This window comes from Amblyomma mixtum, chromosome 1, assembly GCF_055824585.1.
Source record: "Amblyomma mixtum isolate Tamu chromosome 1, ASM5582458v1, whole genome shotgun sequence".
In the NCBI taxonomy this organism is placed as follows: Eukaryota; Metazoa; Arthropoda; class Arachnida; order Ixodida; family Ixodidae; genus Amblyomma; species Amblyomma mixtum.
Window position 1 is genome coordinate 194202016 of NC_143012.1, and position 23459 is coordinate 194225474.

A 23459-nucleotide genomic window follows, 5' to 3' on the forward strand; every position below is an offset into this window, starting at 1 on the left:
CTCGGGTCGACCTCGAAAACAGAAGCGATCTAGAGACCTAACTGTTCTTTGAGTGTACGGCGCGGCCTAAACCTAAACTTAGGGCTACAATTTGTGTAAACTCGTTCGGAGGCTTTGCGTAACTGCAGCGAGGGACCGCTGCGAGCAGCAAGGAGCGCCAGGTGCGGACAGAGATTTACCGAGGCTCCGAGACACCCCGTCGAGCCATTGTACACTAAACAGTGACGCCAGTCGATTCTACGACCTTCCTGGGTCGGACCAGCGCGTTGCGAACGCTATGACGCCAGAAAAACGCGAAGCGACGCAGCACTGCCGCGACCGAAGCTCGGGGTTCACAAAAGAGAAGAAAAAAAATGCGCCGTCCGCAGGGCGGGGAGGCTTCGCACTCACCGAATCTAAACGAAGGCGTCAAGTCCGACATGTATACGATGCACTGGGCGATTTGGAGCGTCTTGGCTGGGCATCCTGCACGTCACAAACACTGAAAATTTTGCACGGGCCGTCGCACACCGCGTTCGCTCACACAAGACCAGACACCATCTTGAAAAACCAGGCCGCGGCAGCGGCGATGCAGGAAGTTACGCAATGCCAGAAGTCGTCGCCGGAAGCCGTGACGACAACAGTCGCCGGCGGAAGCCGCCAGATGCGGCGCTGGCGTCGGTTTCGCGGCGCGCGAGGCGCGGACCAAAATGGAACGCTCCTTGTCTTCAAGCCGGTGAGACGACTTTTCGGCCCGTCGATTCCGGCCCCACTTCCTCGTGGAACCGCCTCTGCGCGCGTAATTTCCGCGTGCCCAGAGAAAAAACGCGGGCAGTGCGAGAGCCTGTTGGCCCCAAAATAGCGCCTTTGCGGCTGGGAGCCGATCGTGCGTGCGTTGTTCTCTCGCTGGTGGTCGGCCGCTTTCGCCTACGCGGTGGTCTGTGTGCCGTAACAAGGCACTATTTCGGGCCGGCGCTTGCCCGGGTCCCGGAGGAAAGGCGCCGCGTGCGTAATTTCCAACGCCACTTGTTCCACCTGGAAGCAGCAGAGGGCTGAATTGTTGCGTTGGGCTCGCGTCGGACCTTACGTTATGTCGCGACTTTCCTCTTGCATCTGCGGCAACAAGGCGTTTGACACTGCCCCCGTTCTGGCACGGGCGTCTGTTGTGATGTCCCGGAAAATGCTTACTTCTCGCGCGAGATCCGTGCCTTGTGGGTCAGCCTGGCACTTCTGACAGTTGTTTCGCTGACACTTCGATGGGCTCCATGTCGGGAAGACGAACGCTCACGGCATCGAGTCAGTAAACGCCGCTAGAGGTGCCCTGTCCGGTCTTTAATCGAGAGCCAGATCGACCGCTTTCGGTGCTAAAAACGTAGCGTGATTCTGCACACCTGCGAATTGCGCCGTGTCATTGCTCGAAGCGAGCTGTGCATAATTAAGCAGCCATCGTCGTAAACACGTATGCGTGGGATCGTACTACGTACTACGCGGTTCATGCCGTGTGCGACCTTGACTAATCATACGCGGTTTGCCAGGCCAGGGCACTAGGGTAAATATGCGGTTTCAGCGCCGACGAAAATCGTTGATGTGGTCGACGAGTTCATCTAGGACAGTACTTTCGAAGTCGCGTGGCGTTGTGCTTGTTTTTGGCGTCTTATGAAGAGGTATGTAAGTGGTCTACCTGCAATGGAGTGACGATTGTAAAAGCAGCGCTTACAGGTAGTAGTAGTGGCGTTTCAGAGTTCCGCACAAGAAAACGGGAGCGAAATGTAAGGGACGTTCAAAATGCGCATGTCCACCCAGCTCACAGTCTCCGCGGCAGCGTGCTGGATTTGTCTAATTACTTAGAAAACCTGCAGTGCCCTAAGAGGTATTTCGAATTGGTGGGTTATTAGTAAGCGGTAACCACCAGGAAAACAAAAATAGACGCAAAACAATTGCTTTTTTATATAAAGAAAACGGAAAAGGTGACTGTAATCTGTGGCATTGAAGAAAAAACGCCCAATTCTTGTTAATTTTATGCAGATGTATGCCAGCAACACAATCTCAAGTGTGTGAGGAATACTTTCACTCTGTGTAAATGCACAGTGGTGGAAGGTGTGAGAACAGCAAATGTAGTTTCAGTGTTTCTGTCAAAATAGCACCCCTATTTCGGAGCTGATTTTCAGAAAAGGGCAAGTATGATGCCTTTCTGTTTGAACAAATGAGACCTGTATGGTGAGCACCAACATGGTCAGTAATCAGCAGTGCACTGGCATGATCAACAAACGTTTCATCATCATTTCACGGTGCTTTTAGCATACACCAGCTGATCTAGTTTTTCTGCGATTGATGCTTGCTTTCGTAGGCTGAAAAGATAGCAAATGTGTGGTGCCGTGCCTTCTTCATGGTGCAGTTGTGCATTAAAAGCTGTAGTGACCAAGTATTCTGTGTTGATGAAGACGACTAGCACAAGAGGGAAGACAGTGGAAGTGGAGGAAGACGATGTTAAGAGATATGAGAATAAGCGAGGCTCGAAGCAAAATAACTCGCTGAGATGGAGAGAATAAACTTTATTTAATAATGAAGATGGCAACCTTCCCGGGAGGGCATCTCAGTGCAAGAGCCCTCCGGCCTTTCCCTCCAGCCTAGCCCAGTAAATCAGCTTCATCTATTCACCAGCTTGTATGACCAGACGGACAGGATTTCATAAAAATTCTCGGTGCTTTCTAGGGAAGCAAATGTCTGAGCCAAAGGTTTGTCATCAGATCATGGTGGACTGCGCTGTCAATTCCGGAAAAAGAATGTTTGATTGAAAAGTGTGTAAATATGGGGAATACATGAGAGGTTCTCAGCATCCCATTTCCGTTAAATCTAATAATGTTTGCTCATTAGTTGAAAAAATTCAAAGATTCGGATCTATCATGGGGTGAGGCCTAAGTATGTGTGTTTCTTTTGCTTAAGGGATGAAAAATTGGAAGTCCACAAGCGTGACCTGCAGTTTGACTTGAAACGACATTGTTTTTTACAAGTACAGAGCAGCCAGACAATTGGAAAGACACATGCAGGACACACATGTGCTGGCTGCCAGCTGCTTTATTATAGCCATTGTCCAAGCACACTATGTTATGTGCTTGGATTCTGTTATGTATACTCTTTTTCATACATAGAAGGCAACGCTGCTAAAGCTAGCGCGCCTGTTCGCGCAGGCTAAGTCCGCACGCAAAAAGTATTTGCCATACAGTCGAAGCGAACACAAACATATTTCGTAGCGACAAATCTTAAGTGCCGTGACTGGCACCTCCTGGACTTCTTTTTACCTCTTGCAGCATTTTCGTCCTGCGACTCGTCGAGATTTTGAGAAGCAAAAATACACATGGCGGTATGATACACGGTTGGTAGGGCGAATCGCTTCTACTAAATCCGCGCCGAAAAAATAGTTCGCACTCCGTGAAAATTATGGCCAGAGAGCACGAACACTAAGCGCCTCACAGCTTCGACCGTCATTTCCAATGCTACTACATCGTTTTATACCGCTCTTTGTATTCGTCCAAACAGTGACCAGAGTTTCGAGAAGAACGAATGATACGGGACGGAGTAATATGGTTTCGTGGACGCACTACTTCAGCAACCTCTGCAGCGTTGCCTGCTATGTATGAAACGGAGTATAGTCAATGCCTATGTGCCTTCCGTGTGTCCCTCTTGCCATCATTGTTGTCTAGTTGTGCTGTGCTTTGAATTATGGTTGGAAATTGATTTGTTTGCTATCACAATTCACCAAGTGGCATTTCAAAACGAGAAGCAGAAGCCATATTCCTAGTTAAGGCAAGGGTGCTTACAGACTCCCTCCAATCACCCCCACACCCCTCCTGTTTCATGCGGGGTTGTTGCCTGGGGGCATAGAAGGGAATTGTTATATGCATAAAAAAAAAGAAAATAGATGGTTATATGAATGAGTAAAGGTCGGCTCATCTAATGAACTCTAGGAGGGTGGCGTCACAGATTTTTTCCCCTTTCCCGCCACAGGGTCAGACCAGGACATGATCTGTCATGGCATGGACTCCCAGGGTGCTCCTGAAACGGCGCAACGTTGTTGCCGCCCTCTTCCTGTTTGGCCTGCTGTACATGATGCGGCAGTTGCTGTCGCTCCGCGAAGTTGACGTTGGCCGTGTCTCGCTGCAACGTCGCACTGCGTCCGTCGCTGCCGGCAACAAGACAGCCCTGAGCTCACTGGCACCACGGCTGAATGTGGCGGCACCCAAGGTGGAGAGTGGTGTGCGGGGTGTCGCACCGCACGAAGCCAGGCACTATGCTCCGGGAAAGACTTTCAAGTGCCTGCACGGTGCGGGCGTGATTGGCTACGAGCAGGTGAATGATGACTACTGTGACTGCGACGATGGCTCGGACGAACCTGGCACCAATGCCTGTCCAAACGGAAGGTGAGGATGACCTGGACGAGCGGAAATTTATGCTATTGTGTGTGGCTTGGTGTGTAGGTCTAGGTACTTGCAAGCAGGGAAGGCAGGCTGCTTCTTGGGAGTTTATGGCATTCAGGAAGTAGTGTGGTGAGAGATGAAAAAAAAAAAAATCTGATATAATTCAGGCTCAGATGCTTCATGGGAGATCCGTAATGTCACAGATGTGCGCTGGCACTGTAATACCCGTGCCACACAGACAGATTTAATGTCATTAAGTGCTTACTGCCTTAAGTTTTAATGGCATTCGTGCGGTGCCACAAGCATAAATTTAATGGCATTAGCTTTAATGGCATTCACGACGTACTGAGTTTGCCACAACTCATTCGCCCGTGCAATGCATACTCTCGTTCCCATTCCACACGCAGAAAAGCATGCAGCTTTGTCAGTAACACCTTCCTAACCAGTAGGAGATGGTTAATTCTTTACTTTCAGTCAGATGAGGCATCTATACAGCATTTTCCGTGCGAAGAGCGCCATTTTAACCAGCCTTATTGACAGGTACTCTCGGCTTATGTGCTGACATACGAGTTTATGGCTACTTTATTGACTTGTAAAGCAGGAACAGCTGTATTTTCTGGAAAATCGTTTTTACATAACATTTGAACAACATTCCCGATATATTGTGCTCATTAGGAATGTTTATATTCAGAGGAAACTTTTGACTACCTTGCAAGCGTTATCGCCATTGTCACTTTCGATAATGGCATTAAATGTGGACATGTAGCACCAACTCCAAAAATAATGGCATTAACAAACTTAAGGCCTTAAGCATTTACTGCCATTTCCTGTGTGCGTGTGGCACGGGTAGAAAACTGCTAGCTTATAGACAACACGGTTGACGCGGCAGAGTATGCATTAGCATTAGCGTTCCCTTCGGACCGAGCAACTGCTGTCACTGACGGGTTCACACCGTGCGAGAGGGTGTGGTGTGATCCAGTCCAGCAGTCGTAGTGTGACATGCCTTACCCTCACCAATCACCTCCATCCTCTCTTCGTCTTCTCTGTCCCACTTTCTCTCTCCCTCATCTCCCCTGAAAGTGGAGAGGGAGATCTCCCTCTCTTCACCTTGGCCGCCGCAGTGGCTCAGTGGTTATGGCACTCGGCTGCTGACCCGAAAGACGCGGGTTCGATCCCGGCCACGGCAGTTGAATTTCGATGGAGGCGAAATTCCAGAGGCCCGTGTACTGTGCAATGTCAGTCACGTTAAACAACCCCAGGTGGTCGAAATTTCCGGAGCCCTCCACTACGGCGTCCCTCATAGCCTGAGTCGTTTTGGGACGTTAAACCCCATAAACCAAACCAACCAAACCTCTCTTCACCGAGGCTTTAGACAGAGGGATCGAAGGACAGATTTTTCCGCCAAAAAATTGCTGCCGCTTAGAGGAAACACATAAAAGCATGAACATGGTGCTGTAACACCAAAAAGAAAGGAAAAAAAAAACTAAAGATTCTCTACCTTTTCTGTTGTATGGATTGTATGGGTTGTTTAGGTAGAAAGTCCTTTTTGTTTTCTAGCAGTAATGGTGACTGGTAGGTGGCGCAGGTGTTAGACGTGGTGTTGGTACAGCACAAATCCCCACTGAAGGGATGTTGATGGCGGGGACTTTATGACATTAAGGAGCTTAGTTGAAAAGGGTGTTGTCTCGCAGGTTCTACTGCGGGCAGCACAACAGGCACAGCCCCGAGACGGTGCTCTCCATGCGTGTCAACGACGGCATCTGTGACTGCTGTGACGGCAGCGATGAGTGGCAGGGGGCCAGGGTGGCACCCGAGCTGCAGCTGTCAGGTATGTACCATTGCACCCGCTGTGCGGATGGGGTCTTGCAAATTCATGTAACGCTTCTTGAGTGCAGCACAACTTCTTTTTGTTTCAATCAGCTGGTTGTGTCGATGGATTTCGTACTATTTATTCTTTGCCTATGCATGCACTGGTTGGAATAGGTGACGAATTATCTTGATGGCCTGTTTAGCTCTTATAGAGAGGAAGGCACGAACTCGTCACATTAAACTTATTTGCTTTGTTTGCATAAGTTGTAACCTACAGTTCCACAGAATGAAATAATAAAGTCTACATGGTGTTGTGGGCCACTTTAATGAGGAATGTGACACTTTTGGTGTTTCTGAGATTCAAATAGCACGAAGGAATATACTGGGTGGCATTGGCAGTCTCTCTCACCATGCCTGCACAGCTGACTGCCGTGCTCATCTTTTTTTTTTTACCACCACCTGTTTGCCTGCCTTTCAAGCTGGTACTGTTATTGGTAAGCAGCACGATGTAAGAATATTTCAGGTGTTGACACTGACTGCCCACCGCGGCGGACAGTGTGCACAGATCGTATTCGCCCTCTAGTACATGCGCCAGCCACAGCGGCGTGGGGGCGCTGCGGAGGAGTCGCCATTTGCTTGTGGAGCGGCGGACACGGCTGAGCGCTTTGCACAGCTTTCGGTGCTGTTTAAGGCTGTGTTTGCCGGTGTTTTGTGCTGCCAGACTGCATCACAAGGTGTGGATGTTAGGTTCTCAGCTTCCACGTGGAGGCAGGCACTGTGCACGAATGAAGAGTTGTAGAGCTGGCTTTCTGTATTGAGGTTTGGGACCAGCCGCAGTGATCATTGCGCAAACGCACGTGGTGGCGCGGGCCAACTCCGTGGACGGTCTCGCGGCCTATGTAGTACATGGTGGCTGCAATGTGTTGGTTGTTCCTGTGGCACATCTGAGGGATCCAGTCAGGTCTAGAAGCCGACTAGACGCAATTATGCTTCATACCCGATTGCAGACCACAGAGTTGTCTGGACCAAGTGTCCCTTTTACAGCTGCGTCAGAGCCTGCTCGCCAAGAACTTTGGCACCAGGCAATCCCCATAGCAGATAGGATATTGCAACCGAGCGACCACATTTGTGCGAAGCACTTTCCCAAGCATACAATATAAAATCGTACTACGGCGAGTTCAGTGGCAAAGCACATTTAAATGCACTCAAGGAACTGATGCTGTTCGCGAATGCTGTGCCCGGTATTTTTCTCGAATGTCCCAAATATCTGACAAAACAGGCAAGTTCAAGAAAGCCTCCTAAAAACGACAGTCTGCAGCCACGTGTGCCAAGGAGGCAAACAAGTGGTTCCCACTGCCGCACTGCCCTCAAGGACGGCGTGCGAAAAACAAAAAGACGCCAATCCATCACGGAGCCCTCAAAAGAAACTGTGCACAGGTGGCTGGAGTACATCATGCGTGTCAGCTGATCAAGGAACATGCCCTTCTTCCACCATGAAACTTGGAGGCGCCTGCTCACTTAAGTACAAGCTCCGTCTTCATCAGCATTTATGGTTTGTTCTCTGGTGCACTGGCCCGGGTACTAGGTGCTGAGCGTTCCCTGTACATGCCATGAAAGCGGAGCATTTAATTTTCGGTTGGCGATCTCGTGGCCAGTTTGCACTTGTACATTTTGGTGACACAAAACATATTGAAACATGCCAGAAACGTTTATAACAAATATGCAGCTGCATAATCTGCCGGACCATAGAACGCTCGGTGGAGAATTTCATGGCCCAATGTTATTGAGGCCAACAAGTCACTTTATCATACCAATTGCAATTATTCTCACTTGACATCCCCCAGTCCCAATTTAGAGTCACTTAAGTATTTTGCCTCTTTGCATGTACGCCAGTCTCTCCTTGAGTGAGACAACAGCTCAGCATCGTCAGTGGCGGCATAAAAGATGAGCCTGGCAGGAGGAAAATCCAGAGGAATTTCCACTAACCATTTTCGTGTCAAGCAGCTAAAAGGGTACTGCACTAGCCATTAAAACGTTGCAAATGCACAGTCGGTTTCCTTTCAGCCCCTGTAATCGTTCGTATAGTGGTGGAGGCATTCCGCAATGCAGTACAAAAGCGCGGGTTGTATTCCTGGCTGCAGAGGCAATATTTCTGACGCAGGCGAAATGCGGAAGCGCCCTTGAGGTTCCTCTCCACATTAAAGAACCCCAGTTGGCCGGAGTTAACCATGTTCTCTACACAGCGGGCATCATCTCACAGCCTGGGTGCAATACTGTGCTCATTCACTTGGAACCATTTAACCAATTATTGTCCTTTGTAAAAATTTATTCTCTGGTTCTTTCTTGCTATATTGACATCGGTTTGGCAGCGGAACATGCATTTGTCGCTCAGAAAATTGGATTGAAAATCTTCCCGCCGGTGGATTCAAACTTGTGACATCCTAACCAAAAATAACGGCCTGCCACTGTTTTGAAGTGAACGATGGTGCAGCATAGATTCTGGGATCTGCCCTCAGAAATTGGTTTCGATGCTTGCATTTTACAAGCAACGACGTGGCTGCTGGGGGTGGTATCTGTATTCTGTTTTTGGTATTTTTTTTTAGCTTATGGAAGCCCAATTCTCGGTGAGATTTATCTCTTTGCGATTAGGGCATGGTACCCTATCGATGCAGGATGAGTTATATTACGGTCGAACCCATTTATACAGAACCCAGTTGGATCGAATTATCCTTAGTATCGAATAATTTCTGAGCACTGTAAAGCGTCAGTGTGAATGTGTAGAGGGCGATGTGGAGGTCGCCCAGGAGGCGACCACGGCCACGTTTATTAGAGGCCTGCTGGACAGATGATAGCGGCAGAGCGGCGGCGGCAGCGTCCAGCAGAGACCTTTAATAGACATGGCCGCGGTCGCCTCCTGGGCGACCTCCACATCGCCCTCTACAACATGGTGACCTGCGAACCGCCCGTTCTTCACCAGCGCGTTCCAGGATGGCGTACTGACAGGCCCCAGGTTTCGACCCGCCACTTCCAGCGTTCCGGACCCAGGGCATTGGCGGGTGGTTCGCTCAGTATGAGGCTGCGCTGTACATAAACGGCATCATCACTATCCAGCCGTTCAAACACGCAGTCCTCTGCGATATCCTCCCGCCCGACCTTCTCCGCTGACTTCCTTGCTCTGCCTTGGGCTGCGGGCCGTACGATGAGCTGCGCGCGGCTGTTTTGGCGGACTTCAGCGCCTGCTATGTCCCACTGCCGGTCTATGACGCTGCAGACCTGCTTTCGCTGCCGCAAGAATCCGGCCCCACACCCCTCTCACTCTCACCCACGCAGCCTTCGTCAGCACAGTGCCTGCCTTGGCAGCCCCTGGCTGCTTGCCCGCCACACCTGCCTAGCTTCCTAGCGTCTCCAGCCTGGCTGTCCCTTCCGTCGACACACCAGGTATGCTCAACGCGAGCTACACCCTCGCAACCTCCGCACTGCACCCCGCACCCTCGAATTCCTGCCTTCTCACCATAGATGCGGCTCAAGACCAGTGGCAGCCACCTGAGCTTCACGACCCTTTGCGCCTACAGCTGTGGCCATTCTGCCCACACAGCCTTGTCGTTTGGTTTGTGCAAGTGGACGCTCAGCTAAACGTGAACGGCATCCGGTCACAGATTTGGCAGCACCTCCTCTTGAAGAGGGAGTTGCCCGCCGATCTCTTTTCCCAGCTCAACCTTCCACCGCTGGGTGCGCACCTTTATGACAACTTGAAAGACTCCTCCTTGAAGTTTTTCGGCATAAACCTTCCCCGCCCTGCATCCCGGATGGTACAGCCTGGTATGGCTATGGACGCCCATCCACCTGCAAGCTCCCGTCCCACAGCTCCTCCTGCCCAGCCCTGCTTGCCAGCTGTGGTGCCTACCCTGGGACCATCACCAGAAGAGCTCTCTCTCAACATGTGCCCCATCTCTTCGGAAAGTAATCTGACTTGCAGCGCAGCCCCTCTTCTCGTCATATGTTTGCCTGCCCCCTCATGCCCATTCACGTGAGCCCATCTATCCTTCCTGTCGCGAGGCACGCATACACGCCACTCATAGAGCCCTGTTTCTCATAATGCACAACCCACACCGCTCACGACGGCTCCCTGGGCATCTATCGGCTTCGCAAGTGACTGTGCCTCTGCTATAGACAGGACAGCCGCCGAATGTGGTGGCATGCTTTCAACATGGACGCGTTTCAGTGGGCCCCATCCAGCACCACCTGTGGTCAGTGCACAATAGCATCCCGTTCCTTCCGACGCTCACATGCCGGACTTGCCCCTTACTCCTCCAACCACCGCTGCCAGTACCGAAGCGGCCACGGCTTTCCTGTCAGAAGGCAGCCACCCATTGCTCGCTCCACGGGTGGAGCTCCGTTGCTCGCTCCTGCCTTGCCAATGCTTCGCCCCTTCGAGCACCTGCGCCATCGCCTCCACTTCTACCGTTGCTGCTGCCACCGGCGGCGCCTTCTACCACACTTGCTGGGGTGGCGCACTTCGCACGCTCGCAAGTCTGGACGCTGGTCCATCTTCAGGCCAACCTCGAGCGCACTGTCCGTCCTACCAGTTGGCCTGAAGACTGGTTCCCAACCATCTCGTCGACGATTCTTGGGAGACTGTTCATGTGTTCTGCCTCTGTCCTCACCGTCTCCTTTCTGCATCCCTCGCCCAATGCAAAGCAGCCAGGCTCGACCACCTGAGCTTGCTTCTCCCGCCCAGCGGCCTTCCTGGACTACCGACCTGCACTTACCGGCCTTTTTTTACCAGTTTATACTTTTCGTTTTGGTTCAGTGCTCTCCTTTTGTGTTTTCTGTCCTTTTCGCACAAACTCGTTGTTCGCGCTGGTTGGGGGCCGGGAAGACGCGACCATGTTCACATTTATTGGAGCAAGCTGGAGGAACCGCGGTGGCAGCGTCCGGCCGAGTCCAAAGTCCGACAGCATTCTCCTTTGTGTATGCTGATATGGTGGCACCATAAATGTATAGGAAAATGTATGGCTACATCATAAAAAATTAGCCGCAACGTCCGATCGATCGAACTTCGGGAAACACCAGATGAAGCTGGCTTTCCCCGCATGGACCTGCAGGTGCTATTGTGCTCCATAGTGTGCTCAGACCAATGGTGCCGCGGATTTTCTATTGCATAAGCGATGGGCACATACCCAGACAACTAAAGTATACGTTTTTAGTGTGTTGTGCCAGTTGTGCCGGCGTTGTCGTGCAGTTCGCATGTACTGTGCATTGTGCTTCCATTGAAAAGCTTTGCATGGTTTTCGTTGACTCTGTGCCCACGATGGCATCTGCAGAACAGCAGAACCTCCCATTTTCGACGAAACTGGAAATTATCAAGTGAGTTGAACGAGGTGAGAAGAAATCCGAAGTCACTGCAGCATACAAGATTCCGAGAAACATGCTAAGCGCCATTTTGAAGAACAAGGCTGCTGATTGGGCTGAAGTGGAGAAAAGACCCGGCGCTTGTGGTGCCAGACTTGTACGCACAGCTGCATATGGCGATGTTGAGGCAGCTGCATACAAATGGTTCATCCACAGCTGCAGTGTTATACCCGTGCCACACGCGCACAAGAAATGGCAGCAAATGCTTAAGGCCTTAAGTTTGTTAATGCCATTATTTTCGGAGTTGGTGCTACACGCCCACATTTAATGCCATTATCGAAAGTGACCATGACGAAAACGCTTGCAAAGTAGTCCAAAATTTCATCTGAATATAAACATTGCTAATGAGCACAATATATTGGGAATGTTTTTCAAATGTAATGTAAAAGCGATTTTCCAGAAAATACGGCTGTTCCTGCTTTGCGAGTCGAAAAAGTAGCCACAAACTCGCATGTCAGCACACAAGTTGAGAGTGCCTGTCAATAAGGCTGGTTAAAATGGTGCTCTTCGCATAAAAAATGCGATATAGATGACTCATCTGACTGAAAGTTAGGAATTAACCATTTCCCACTGGTTCGGAAGTAGTTGTTACTCACAAAGCTGCATGCTTTGCGTGTGGAATGGGAACGAGAGTACGCATTGCACAGGTGAATGAGTTGTGGCGAACTCAGTAGGTCGCGAATGGCAGTAAGGCTAATGCCATTAAATTTATGCGTGTGGCACAGCACGAATGCCATTAAAACATAAGGCAGTAAGCACTTAATGGCATTAAATCTGTCCGTGTGTCACGGGTATTAGTTTCAGCAGGATTGCACATCGCTTCTTGCCGCCGCAACGGTGCATCACTGCTTCAACCCTTGGACCTAAGGATAATCAATGCGGTTAAGGTTGGTTGTAGGAGATGTCTGCTTGAACGGCTCCTGCAGAACATCAGGACTGGAGGAGACCTAAAAATTTACCTCTTAATCACCCTGCTTATGCTGAGTGGGTCTTGGAATGATGTCAAAAACGAAGGTATACAGAACTGCTTCCAACATTCTGGTCTATGCTTTGCAGGGAGTGCCAGAGTAAATTCTTTGTCTGGTGAGCTTGATAAAGCTGTAGCGGGTCTGAATGATTTGTAGAACCACTTGTCCCAATTGCCTGGTGCTATTTGTGATGGGGCACATGTGGAGAAACGTGGAGGCTAACCAAAAGGGTTCAGCTCAAGTTACGGACAACGCAGCGAGCTATGGAAAGTAAAATGATAGGTGTAACGTTAAGAGATCAGAAGTGGGCGGAGTGGGTGAGGGAACAAGCGCGGGTTAATGACATCCTAGTTGAAATCAAGAGGAAGAAATGGGCTTGGGCAGGGCATGTAATGCGAAAGCAAGATAACCGCTGGTCCTTAAGGGTAACGGAGTGGATTCCAGGAGAAGGCAAATGTAGGGGCGGCAGAAAGTTAGGTTGGCGGATGAGATGAATGAGTTTGCGGGGATACAGTGGCGGCAACTGGCAAAGGACAGGGTTAATTGGAGAGACATGGGAGAGGCCTTTGCCCTGCACTGGGTGTAGTCAGGCTGATGATGATGATGATGACGACGCCGACGACATGTAGGCAACTTTGTCTCCATGGACGACGATATTGAGATTGCAGGAAAGCTTTGACATCATCGAGGGAAGCTTCGACGAGGACATTATTGCTGATGTCATGGATAACCAGGACACCGCTGATGCAAATTGTGATGAGGACTTGAGAGAACGTGTGCCCACGTGCTGCAACGTGCTCCATGCGCTCAGCATGGTTCATTGCTGTTGCGCGTCGATAGAAGGCTGCGGTCCCAGTTCGGGATCCACCGATAACATTGAAAAATGTGTTTTCTCCGAGGTAGTGAAGATGATGAAGCATAATAAATGCATAACTACTGTGCTCGGTAATCTGCACGCAGTAAGTAGCTGTCATAGAAATACATTTTTTTTTTATGTCAGCATGTTTTTATGTTGTTAAATTTACTGATACTTTTATATCGAATCACACGTTATGTCAAACACATAGGTTTCTTTTTTTTTTTGTGCAAGTTCTCTATATGCGGGTTTGACTGTAGTCCTCAATGTCCCTTTAAGCAGTGGACAGTGGCTGCATTCCAGCCTTGATGGTCCAGTGTTGCCCTAGAACTGTATGCTTTGAACAGGGGTGGTATTCTGCCGGTGTCGCCTTTTGCAACATGTCGCATATGGGCGGGGCCTAAAAAAGTGCTTACAGATGCTTGAAGAAACGGAAAAAGCCGCCGGCACTTTCGTCTGCGGTGCATTCATTCACTCCGAGAAGCGACAAGTTACCACTGCTGATTCACTAGCAGCAGTAGTTTCGTATCTTTTATAGCAAGAATATTTGCCATCACATGACGTCTAATGTTCAAAAAACCATTTGCAAATTTAATATAAACTCGCTTTACTTCATTTAAGTCTATAAAACACCGCGAAAAAGCTCCAAATCTATTTTTCTTTCGTTCCGGACGGTTGTGCTAGGTTTCGGCTGCGTTTCGGGCAGTTGCAGACGGTAGCAGTGTAGCTGGAGGTCCCATTAGGCTTGCGCGCTCCAGAATCGAGAGCGTATATAAAAAACTAGGCTGAATTGCAGCTTAAACTTTATCGTCGAAGCAAGGTAAGTCATAGCGAAAAGTAACAACACCAGTAGTTGCCGGTAAACATGCCGACCGGAATCGCAAGGACTGCTGAATTGGCTGAAGCGGCGGCTCTCGCTTGGAAGGACGTCGCCAGGTTTTCACGCTAAGGGCGCAAAAGCCGGAACTGCCGATTGCGTTCGTACGCTAACGGTTGCCCGTCGCCCGCATGAATCGCTTCAGCGCATTCCGTTGTTCGACTAAGCGTAGTAAATTGGGGCGACGTCACGATGACATAGCAGGAAGGCGGGTCCGTGTCGTCACGCCGCCGTCACCGCGGCTCGAGCCAATCAGCGAAGAGCGGATGCGACATGTCGCAAAAGGCGACACCGGGAGAATACCACCCCAGGTGACTTATGGGTGCCTACCTGCTACATTTGGTCGTTTAGCAGAAATAGCAAGTGTGGAGAGTAGTGACACCTTTGTATTGATTGAAGGGAGTCTAGCTGCATGATTGAAAAAGTGATTGTGTGCTAGCTACCTCAAAGCTGCTATGGGTCTTGTCCTGCTGGTATGGTCTCATTGAGTTCTTTCATGCTACCAGGACGCTCTTTTTTTTTTTACAATTTGTCTTGTGCTGTGGCAGTCTGCTGTTGGCTCGTTTGATGCTGGTGTGTAATGACCAGTTAGAGGTGCGTCGACATTAGATAAAGGAGTCTGCTTATCTTACGTTTCTCTTCTTAACTTGTATCCTTTTGCCTTTGCTGTTACTTTTCTTGCTTTTTGATATTCGTATTCTTTGCAGCGGTCAACATTTCTTCTAACATATTTAGGAGTAAGGAAGAGAAGAATAATGCATGGCAATTTTGAGAATTGCAAGTCAGTTGCCACCTGCTTCCTGCCAACCCTTTGCTGATTGCTATCATTGCAGATGAGCTGCAGGCCCGGACAGGTGTCTTCCAAGCACCATGCAAGCTCCGCTGTTGATTCCCACGATGCCGGCAGCCGTGGATTCCCGTCCGCAGCTGTCTTCCACCGCATTAGTTGGAGCTGTTGAGCTCTTGTTGACGCCCTGCTGCTGCACCTCTGAACTAGTCTATGTAGTGTCATCCTCCGCGATGAGTCTGGAGCTGCACATGGTGACGCGGAGAGAAAGATGGGGCATGCTTCCTAGCACGGGCTCTTTTCTCGCTAGGCCCGAGTGAAGCACCTCTGGTTGCTTTGTTTGGTTCTTATTGCTGTGTTACCCACTTGCTAACTTGGAAGTCGTGGGCCACAGAATTGTGTGGCAAGGAGCTGTGTGCAGTGTGCAAATCCGCTCGGACCACTTGAAAGTGGAGGTGTTGGTAGCAGCGTAAAACAATGCTCGCTGTCATTCCAGTGAAGGGTTGAGTAGTCAATTGGAATGCTTCTTAACCGATAGCGATGCCTGCCGCTGATGGGGACGATTTCCAAAGAGAAGTTATAGTTTTTTTTGTTTCCTCCATCATTGGAACATATCGTGCCTTGAGTCTTTGCAACTTTGCATGAGCTGAAGTGCACAGTTGTGTGCTGTCCACACGTGATGCATGATGAGTGACTGCACATACTCAGCATGTGCTGAAACGTGTGCACCCTACCTCCTTTTTCCTGTCGCACCGGTGTAGTGTAGTTAGCAGGCAGGCTGTTCAACCCCTTTTTGTTGACCGCACCGTGGGGGTCCCCAAGGATGGCATGGCTGACAGCGTAGCTTCTCCTTGGGACGTACCGTCATCCCTAGTCAGTATTAAGAGATGGTTCTGTGCATTTCACAGCTGGAGCGCTAACCACCTGTTCAATCTCTTGTCAACACACGAGGAAAGTGAGCACAGGTTAAGAAGAGTGGGTGAGAGATGCATGGTAGTGCTATCTGGCTTGAATATGGATGCCTTCTTTAGTATTAATATGAAACTTGAATGGTTGAGTTGAATGTGTTTTGACGCAGTGCACACAGCTTGCAAGCAGTTGGGGGCTTCAAAGGCGGTCCATTGTCAACTCTGGCGTTCCTTAAGTATTTGTCAGTAAATCATCATTTGCGGTCGGAGCCACTGGTGTACTAATACCTCAGCTTGTTTGGTTGGTCAGCTCCGCAATCGATTTTTGATACTCGCCTCGGTAATTCAGGTATCCAGTGTGATGATGTAATGAAACCTGGAACGGCGAATTCTTCAGCAAAGCTGACAAGGGGGAAGTGAAACGTTATTTTCAGATTGTTCTATGTTGTTTTCAAAGCTAGTTTTAACAGTTTTTGCTTTGCGAGCACCATACTTCTTGTTGTTGTGGCTCCTCTCACACAGGCATGTTTTAGTTTGATCTTTGATTTCATCTGTGTAAGACTTATCCAGCGATTAATCTCCAGGCACCTTGAATGACACCCCAGCTCGGACCATACTTGTTGGTTTCGGAAAAGTAGTTGCTGTAGTGAAGAACTTTCTTAGTCTATGGGCATTGTTTTGTCACGTTTGATGCTGGTGTAAGGATTTCTTTGGCTTGCAAAAGCCCTCTGAACATTCCCCCTCGCGTTGTACCTGGCTGTAAGTGCAATTACCCAGCCCAGTACACAGACAGCAAGACGTAGGCGATACATGCGCTCTAGTGCTCTTGTGTTATTTTTTTTGTCACATTCACTTCGGCTGGAACTAACACACCACTTGTCATAGCAGCAGGTATGCCGTTTGTAATTTGCAAAGGGTGCTTTGTGTAGAGTCATCAGTGGATTCTCCTGGTGCCTTTGCTTTTTCACCGAGTCTATCAATGTAGCTTTGTTTTCTCATAAAAGTTGCCTTTTTTGTTGTACCATTGCTGTCATCACTCTCAGCCTTTACCTCATTTGTGGCCTATCTTATCTTCCCAACCACATGAACCTGTGGAGGCCTTGTAGTATTCAGAGGAGGAGGGCTTACTCGGGAGAGGTCCGTGCAGCGTCCCTTCTGGGGGATCTTATATTTGCTCATTTTCATTTTCAATTTTTCTGCTGTATTAGTCCATGTACAGACAAACGATGACACAGTGCTGCGATGCTGCTATGTGAAGGTGGATCTCTTGGGTATGTGATGAGTTGGCGAAGATGCATAGAACTGTGTAGTGGGCGGATATTCTGGCACGATTTCCATGAATTGCACACGTATACACCCTGAACTTCCGCTGCTGTATCGAAATACAAGCGGAGTGCTTCTTTCTTTCCGAGAATCCTTGGCTGTACTCTCGCCATGCCTGAACATGTGGAGTGCTTGGAGGGTCCTTGGACGTGAACATTTCCACGAGCTGTGTTTTCATGGCAGCGCAAAAAAAAAAGAACAGAAGTCTCATTCCACTACCTGCTTCTTTCCTGCTAAAGTTTTGTAGTGCGGATTCCACATGTTACGTGTCTGCTATACATATACCCAAGACATTAAGGGCTCCACGTCAGCACCACAGTGCGACACTCCAGTGTCAATGCCCTGAGCACGACTATGTCTTGAACTGCTCTGCTCTTCTCTTGGCTTCATCTCAACGGCTTGAAAACGAGAACATTATTGTTGCCTGCCTTGTTTGCTTGCTGCTTTAATTCCATAGCTGCTGTAACACATGTTGCGTTGAAACAGGAAGAAGCACAGCTCATGCATTGTAGTTGCTGTGTGATATTGCGTGTGTACAGGTGTTTTCCAGTGGACCAAGTATACATGGTGTGAAAGAGAGCTTTGCAAAATTTTCTATAAAAAAAGTTGGCGGTAGGCTTCCGGTAGGCTTTTGTTGTCCGTGTAAGCTTAATGAAGGCTATTGTGAGTAAAAGAGAGTGGACTGGACCACATGGGAGAGTGATTGGGGCTGGTGTATGTGAGGGAATGTGCTGAAATTCCCCATCTTCTACGAATGTAAGCACTTTACTCCTAAGCAAATCTTGTGTGCACACTCTGCCTTTGCTGTTACTCAGCTGCTTGCAACATGCATCAATGTCCTGCAAGCTTTTGACAGTGTTGCCAGTGTTTGAATAGGGGCACTCATACATGCAAGTTTCTTGCTTCATTAGTCACGCTTGTATAATTTTTTTATTTCGAGGGTACGGTTGTGTGTTCTGGGTATGTCAGTGCGAGTTCTTGTCACAGATTTCTAAGCCATCGAATTGTTTTTGAGATACTATTTCCTGAAGCATGCTCTTGGAGTTTGCCCCTGGTGTCCTGTTAACACTTCCTTGCGTACCACACTGGTTTATGCAGTCGTTGCATGCTTGCTTGGTTGGCAACGAAACAAGCTTTGTGCCTGGAAGGTGTGGCCGCTTAAATTGCGAGTCTGCTACCTCTAGTGATGTACTGTAATGTGCTACAGGCACTATTTCTTAAGCGATGTATGGACAATTCTCAGTAGGGTCACCATGTTTGGTGGCAGCCTTGAAAAGACTATGCATTGTGAAGTGTATGGGTGTGTGTATGACATTAAAGGTGTACATGTCATGGAAAAGGGATTGCATTCACTTATTTCTACATTACTTTTGTACGTGAGATGCCGAAGCGGTATTCAGTTTTTCCAGTAGCAATGTTGCGAGAGGTCCTCTTCAGAGGGAACTCTTCTTGAATGCTGATTTAGAAAATGTATGGATTAACCATTGCTGTCAGAGCTCTGCAAGTGACAGTGACGTCTCCTGTCCTGAATAATTATTGTGCCATCCATTTCAAGAACAGGCCTGCCGCGGTGGCTCAGTGGTTACGGCACTTGGCTACTGACCCAACAGACGCGGGTTCGATCCCAGTCATAGTGGCCGAATTTAGATGGAGGCGAAATTCCAGAGGCCCGTGTACTGTGCGATGCCGGTGCACATTAAAGAACCCCAGGCGGTGGAAATTGCCGGAGCCCTTCACTATGGCATCCCTCATAGCCTGAGTCACTTTGGGGCGTTAAACCCTAATAAAACCAAACCATTTCAAGAACATTTTTCTGCAAACCACAGAAAGCGAGTGAAGTAGAACCTCAATTTTACCCTAATTATACAACTTTAAGGGGACTGCACATAACCGTCATAAAATCGGAAATCTCTCACAGCTGACGAATTTGTTTGTGTAGTAAACTTGCCGGCCGCTCTAGTCAAAATTAAGTAAAGTTCTTTTCCCCCGCTTATTATAAATGCGCCCCTGTTTTTGTTCTGGAAGCATTAGCTCTAAAACTGCAGTCAGGCCTTTCTTGTCGAAGAGGCGGCTTTGCGCATGCGCTTCCATCACATACGCCTCAAAAACGCTGATTTGGACGACACACCAAAAATATGGTTGCCCCAACTCTCTGAAGCCGTACCGAAAATTCTAATACAAAATTCTATTAGTCTGAATTATTGTATTTGCTGTATAAGTCCCCTAATTAGTCTGGCGCATTTGTACTTGTCTAATACATTGTATTTGCTGCCTATGTCCCCTATTAGCCTAATATAAGTTCACGTTGGTATAATACATACATGTATTTGCTGCATAGGTACCCTAGTAGTGTGACATTAGCTTGTATCAGTCTAAGAAAAGCAGTTATTGAACAGTTCAGAACGATTTTGCGCCATTAAAATCAATATAACGAACTATAACTAACTAGTTCAGAACGAGAAAGTGCTAATTTCTTGGTGTGTTGGCAAATATTGCGGTGTTCAGTTAAAATGTTTTGAAAAACCTGCTCATTTTTACACAACGCATAACAAATAGCTGTTCATAAAAATTCAGGGGCACTTTGACTGTCTAAAGTGCGTAGAGATAAATTGGCTTTTGAGGAAAGAAAATGGCGCAGTATCTGTCTCGCGTATCTCGTAGACACCAGAATGATAGCGTTTTCCACACCACTTTGACTGCCTCTGTGGCACTGATGAGGTCGCACCCAATGAATGAATAATTACTAATTAATGACGCATAACTTCCCCTTTAGGAGTGGAACATCTCGGTGTGAACAGCCATAGTGTGACAGAATTTTGGCCGACAGTATAAGCCATTAAAGCTTTCGCCTTAATTAGATATCTTCGCTGATCAATGACTCTCTCGCTGCCAGTACATATGGCTACGCTAAGGCTGCCTATTTATACCACATATGGTAAGTGCAGAGGACGTGTAGTCTACACATGCTTATGATGTCACAATGTTCCCAGAGGACATTAGTGTATGCATGCTTCGAATATAAGCCTCCAGATACTACCTCCCAATGTGTGGGAATCTAATAGCCGGTTTCCTTATCGACTACTAATGGGGAATTAGTGCAATAAGAAATCCAGCTATTAGGAATAGCCCATCAGATTTTCTACTTCATACATTACTTAGTGTAATTACCTATTAGTTAATCATCATCATCAGCCTGACTACGCCCACTGCAGGGCAAAGGCCTCTCCAGTGTATCTCCAATTAACCATGTCCTTTGCCAGTTGCGGCATCCGTATCCCTGCAAACTTAATCTCATCCACCACCTATTCTCTTAGAATCTGTTACCAGCGGTTACCTTGCCTTTGCATTACATGCCCTGCCCAAGCCCATTTCTTCCTCTTGATTTCGACTAGGGTGTCATTAACCCGGGGGGGGGGGGGGGGGGGAAGGGGTGTAGCCAGCATGCTTTCTTTTTAAAGAAAAATGTCGCGGTGCGACACTTCTTCACATGCTGCATTGCACGTGAGGGAACACACGCAACGGCGAACAGTACGCGACGAGCGCGAACTTTCGGTCCGCTGGAAGAACGGAAGTATCACGCGGACGGAATCGATAGAAGCGCGGATTGGTTTCAGAGTTGGTTATATTAACTCTATGGGCTTTATCCGGCAAGGCTCGAGCCTTGCCGGATGGGCATTTATAAGACATCTTCGGTAAGTAAACAAGCAAAAAAATGCCCGCGACAACGCAATCGTCTCTCTGAACGGCGTGTGACTCGGCCGGCTAACTCAGGTGATATAGCCCCCACCACATCTGGGCTGGTGGCTCCGAAAACGAAACTATGCGGCTGTCTGGCCACTCTCTCTATCGGCCTATCACCAGGGGCCCACCGACCGTCAAAACACCTGCAGGTGCGCGCATGTCAGAGGGGTGCCGGAACCAACATTCAGTACAGGCTTGGGGACGAATATTTGGGCGATTGGTTTGCCGAGCACATCATGCCGCGATCCGTCCGAACTGACAGATGCCAGCCCCTGGGCGTCCAAATACGAGCTCCTGAGAACATTGTCTTACACAGGCATTTGGCGGTAGTGTGGCAGCAGTCAGGATTATCTGAATTAACGGGGGCTTAGGAATAGGAATAAGTTTATTTATTTAGGTCGCATTAATAACATTTTACTGCACAATGTTCAATCTGCTGCTGCTAATTTCACAGATGATACATATTTCTCCCTAGTGGTGACTTAAGGTACTACTGGCAATGGTGGGTTTCTTTTACAGAATTTCAAGGAAATAAAATTTATTTTCCATAAAATTTGAGGTAAGATTTGTAAAATCATACTACACGTCCCAATTTGTACATTTTGCGGAAAATTTGGAACAGCTAGTTGGCAGGTATAGATTATCCATGTGGTGGATTAGCTGAGCCTGCGCCAATTCATTGTAAAATATGCCGGTCATCGAATTAACGGGGGCCGCATAATCGAGGTTCCAAGCTTATTTGATAATGTCATTTGTTGGAACGCAGCAGTACCTTCCCCTTTTGTTTTGCTGGTTGATGCAGGAGCAGACACGCTTTTAATCGATACTAGAATGGCAGCAATAGTACAAACTGTGGTTGATGAAAGAGGCCTCTGAACCGTGCTTAGTGGAAAATTTTATTGTATGCTGACAGTGCTAAGGCATGTACCATACAAGCAGTATTGCTGTAGGTGAAATTTGTCAAGGAATGAGCAGTTAAGTTTCAGATGTCTGAAGCAGTCAAGCCCATTTCTGCTTCTTAGTGTTTCCCGCAGTGGTTATTGTTGCCACGCTGTGCCAGCGTTTGAAGGTCACCAAGGATACATGTCTCTACACTGATGTTCTACGTTGGAGCCCACCCCTGACATTTCTGTTTTTGCTTGGCAGCTGAACACCACTCTCAGCTCTGCCTCAGCAAACTTCAGCAACACTCATTTACCAACACTTCCTTTAAGCCTGTGTTCATTTATGCATTTATGCTCAGGTAAATCCTCAGTCACTGTCAGTTATGTACAGATCTGCTGGACGGTGCCAACACTTGCGAGCATACTTGTACACATTCACTCATGGGCAGTTAGTGGCATCAACCATGGGTTTAAAGAAAGCATTTGCTTCTGCTTGACTCAAGATGTTTTTATTTCATTAAACAATAGAATATAGCTGATCTTTATACCATGAGCTGCCATAAATGCCTTTATTACGGTTTACTTCCTCTGGAAGCACAACACTGACACTCACAAATATTGAAATTTTAGCAACAGATGGGCAGATGACAGCATGAAGTGTCATAGTGATCACTATAAATGAACCACTGGTTATATAAACAGTCTCAACACCTAAGGATTATGCTGCGTTGCAACATAATACACAAGGCCTTGCTTTACGTTCCGGATGTGTAGTTGCACTGGAAGCAGCAAAGCTTCCAGCACATTACCGCACCTTAGACTGCTGTGCATTCACGCTTCTGAGGCAGATATTTTTGAACTGGGTTTTGCAAAAGTTGTCAGTTCCTTGGAGTGTCCAATGTTCTGCAGCCCAAAACACTTGGGACAACACAAAAGACAGACACACACAAGCGTCAACTTCCAATGTCGTGTGACGTCTTTGCATTTTACGCCTTTGTACGTCATGTATAGCCAACTAGCCTCTACATGTACCCTAGAGATCCTTACGAGTGCATTTTGGATTTCCTGAGCACCTGAATCCATGCACGCCACATTTACCACTTTCCTTCCATCCACTTTATTATGCGATAGCATCTAGGTTGTCTTGTAAGAACCACTGGGTTTCTCCGTACACAATTACATGATTGATCGAGGTGGTGACATTGTCAACACCACCAAATTTGAAAATCTGAAGGCTAGAATGTTGGAGTACCTTTCATTCGATTATCATATGGGACCATACAAATTGGACCCACTCTTGCATCTCAATCCACCCACCAATCCTCACAAATCCACCTTAATCCACCCATAAGTCCCCACAAATTCACCTTAATCCACCCATTGATCTACCTCAATTCATCTTCTGGGGTAGACCGATTGAGGGGTGCTAGTTACTACTAGCACCCCCTTTTTGCAGTTACTATTACTGCAAGGATTGCAAGCACAACTCTATTCTTGACA

At 48.2% G+C, this 23459-nt stretch overlaps 2 protein-coding genes across 3 annotated transcripts in view; one reads left to right on the forward strand and one right to left on the reverse strand.

Moving 5' to 3' along the window:
- LOC149370452 (E3 ubiquitin-protein ligase RNF19A-like) overlaps positions 1-1391 on the reverse strand; it is a 66820-nt gene extending 65429 nt beyond the window's left edge. Inside the window, exon 1 of the mRNA XM_089577774.1 lies at positions 1371-1391. Within this exon, the coding sequence (XP_089433900.1) occupies positions 1371-1391 (21 nt within the window). The remainder of the gene's footprint in view (positions 1-1370) is intronic.
- Positions 2-18673, forward strand: LOC149370453 (uncharacterized). Of its 2 annotated transcripts, none has more exons than XM_089561433.1 (4): positions 2-715; positions 3985-4397; positions 6086-6222; positions 9181-10380. In XM_089561433.1, the coding sequence occupies exons 2-4, from the start codon at positions 4009-4011 to the stop codon at positions 9201-9203; spliced, it is 549 nt and encodes a 182-aa protein (XP_089417559.1). In that variant the 5' UTR covers positions 2-715; positions 3985-4008; the 3' UTR covers positions 9204-10380. The 2 variants fall into 2 exon arrangements, with proteins under 2 accessions (XP_089417559.1, XP_089417553.1); XM_089561427.1 differs by lacking the exon at positions 9181-10380 and adding an exon at positions 15150-18673 and having other exon boundaries at positions 517-715.
- Positions 18674-23459: the final 4786 nt, after the last annotated feature.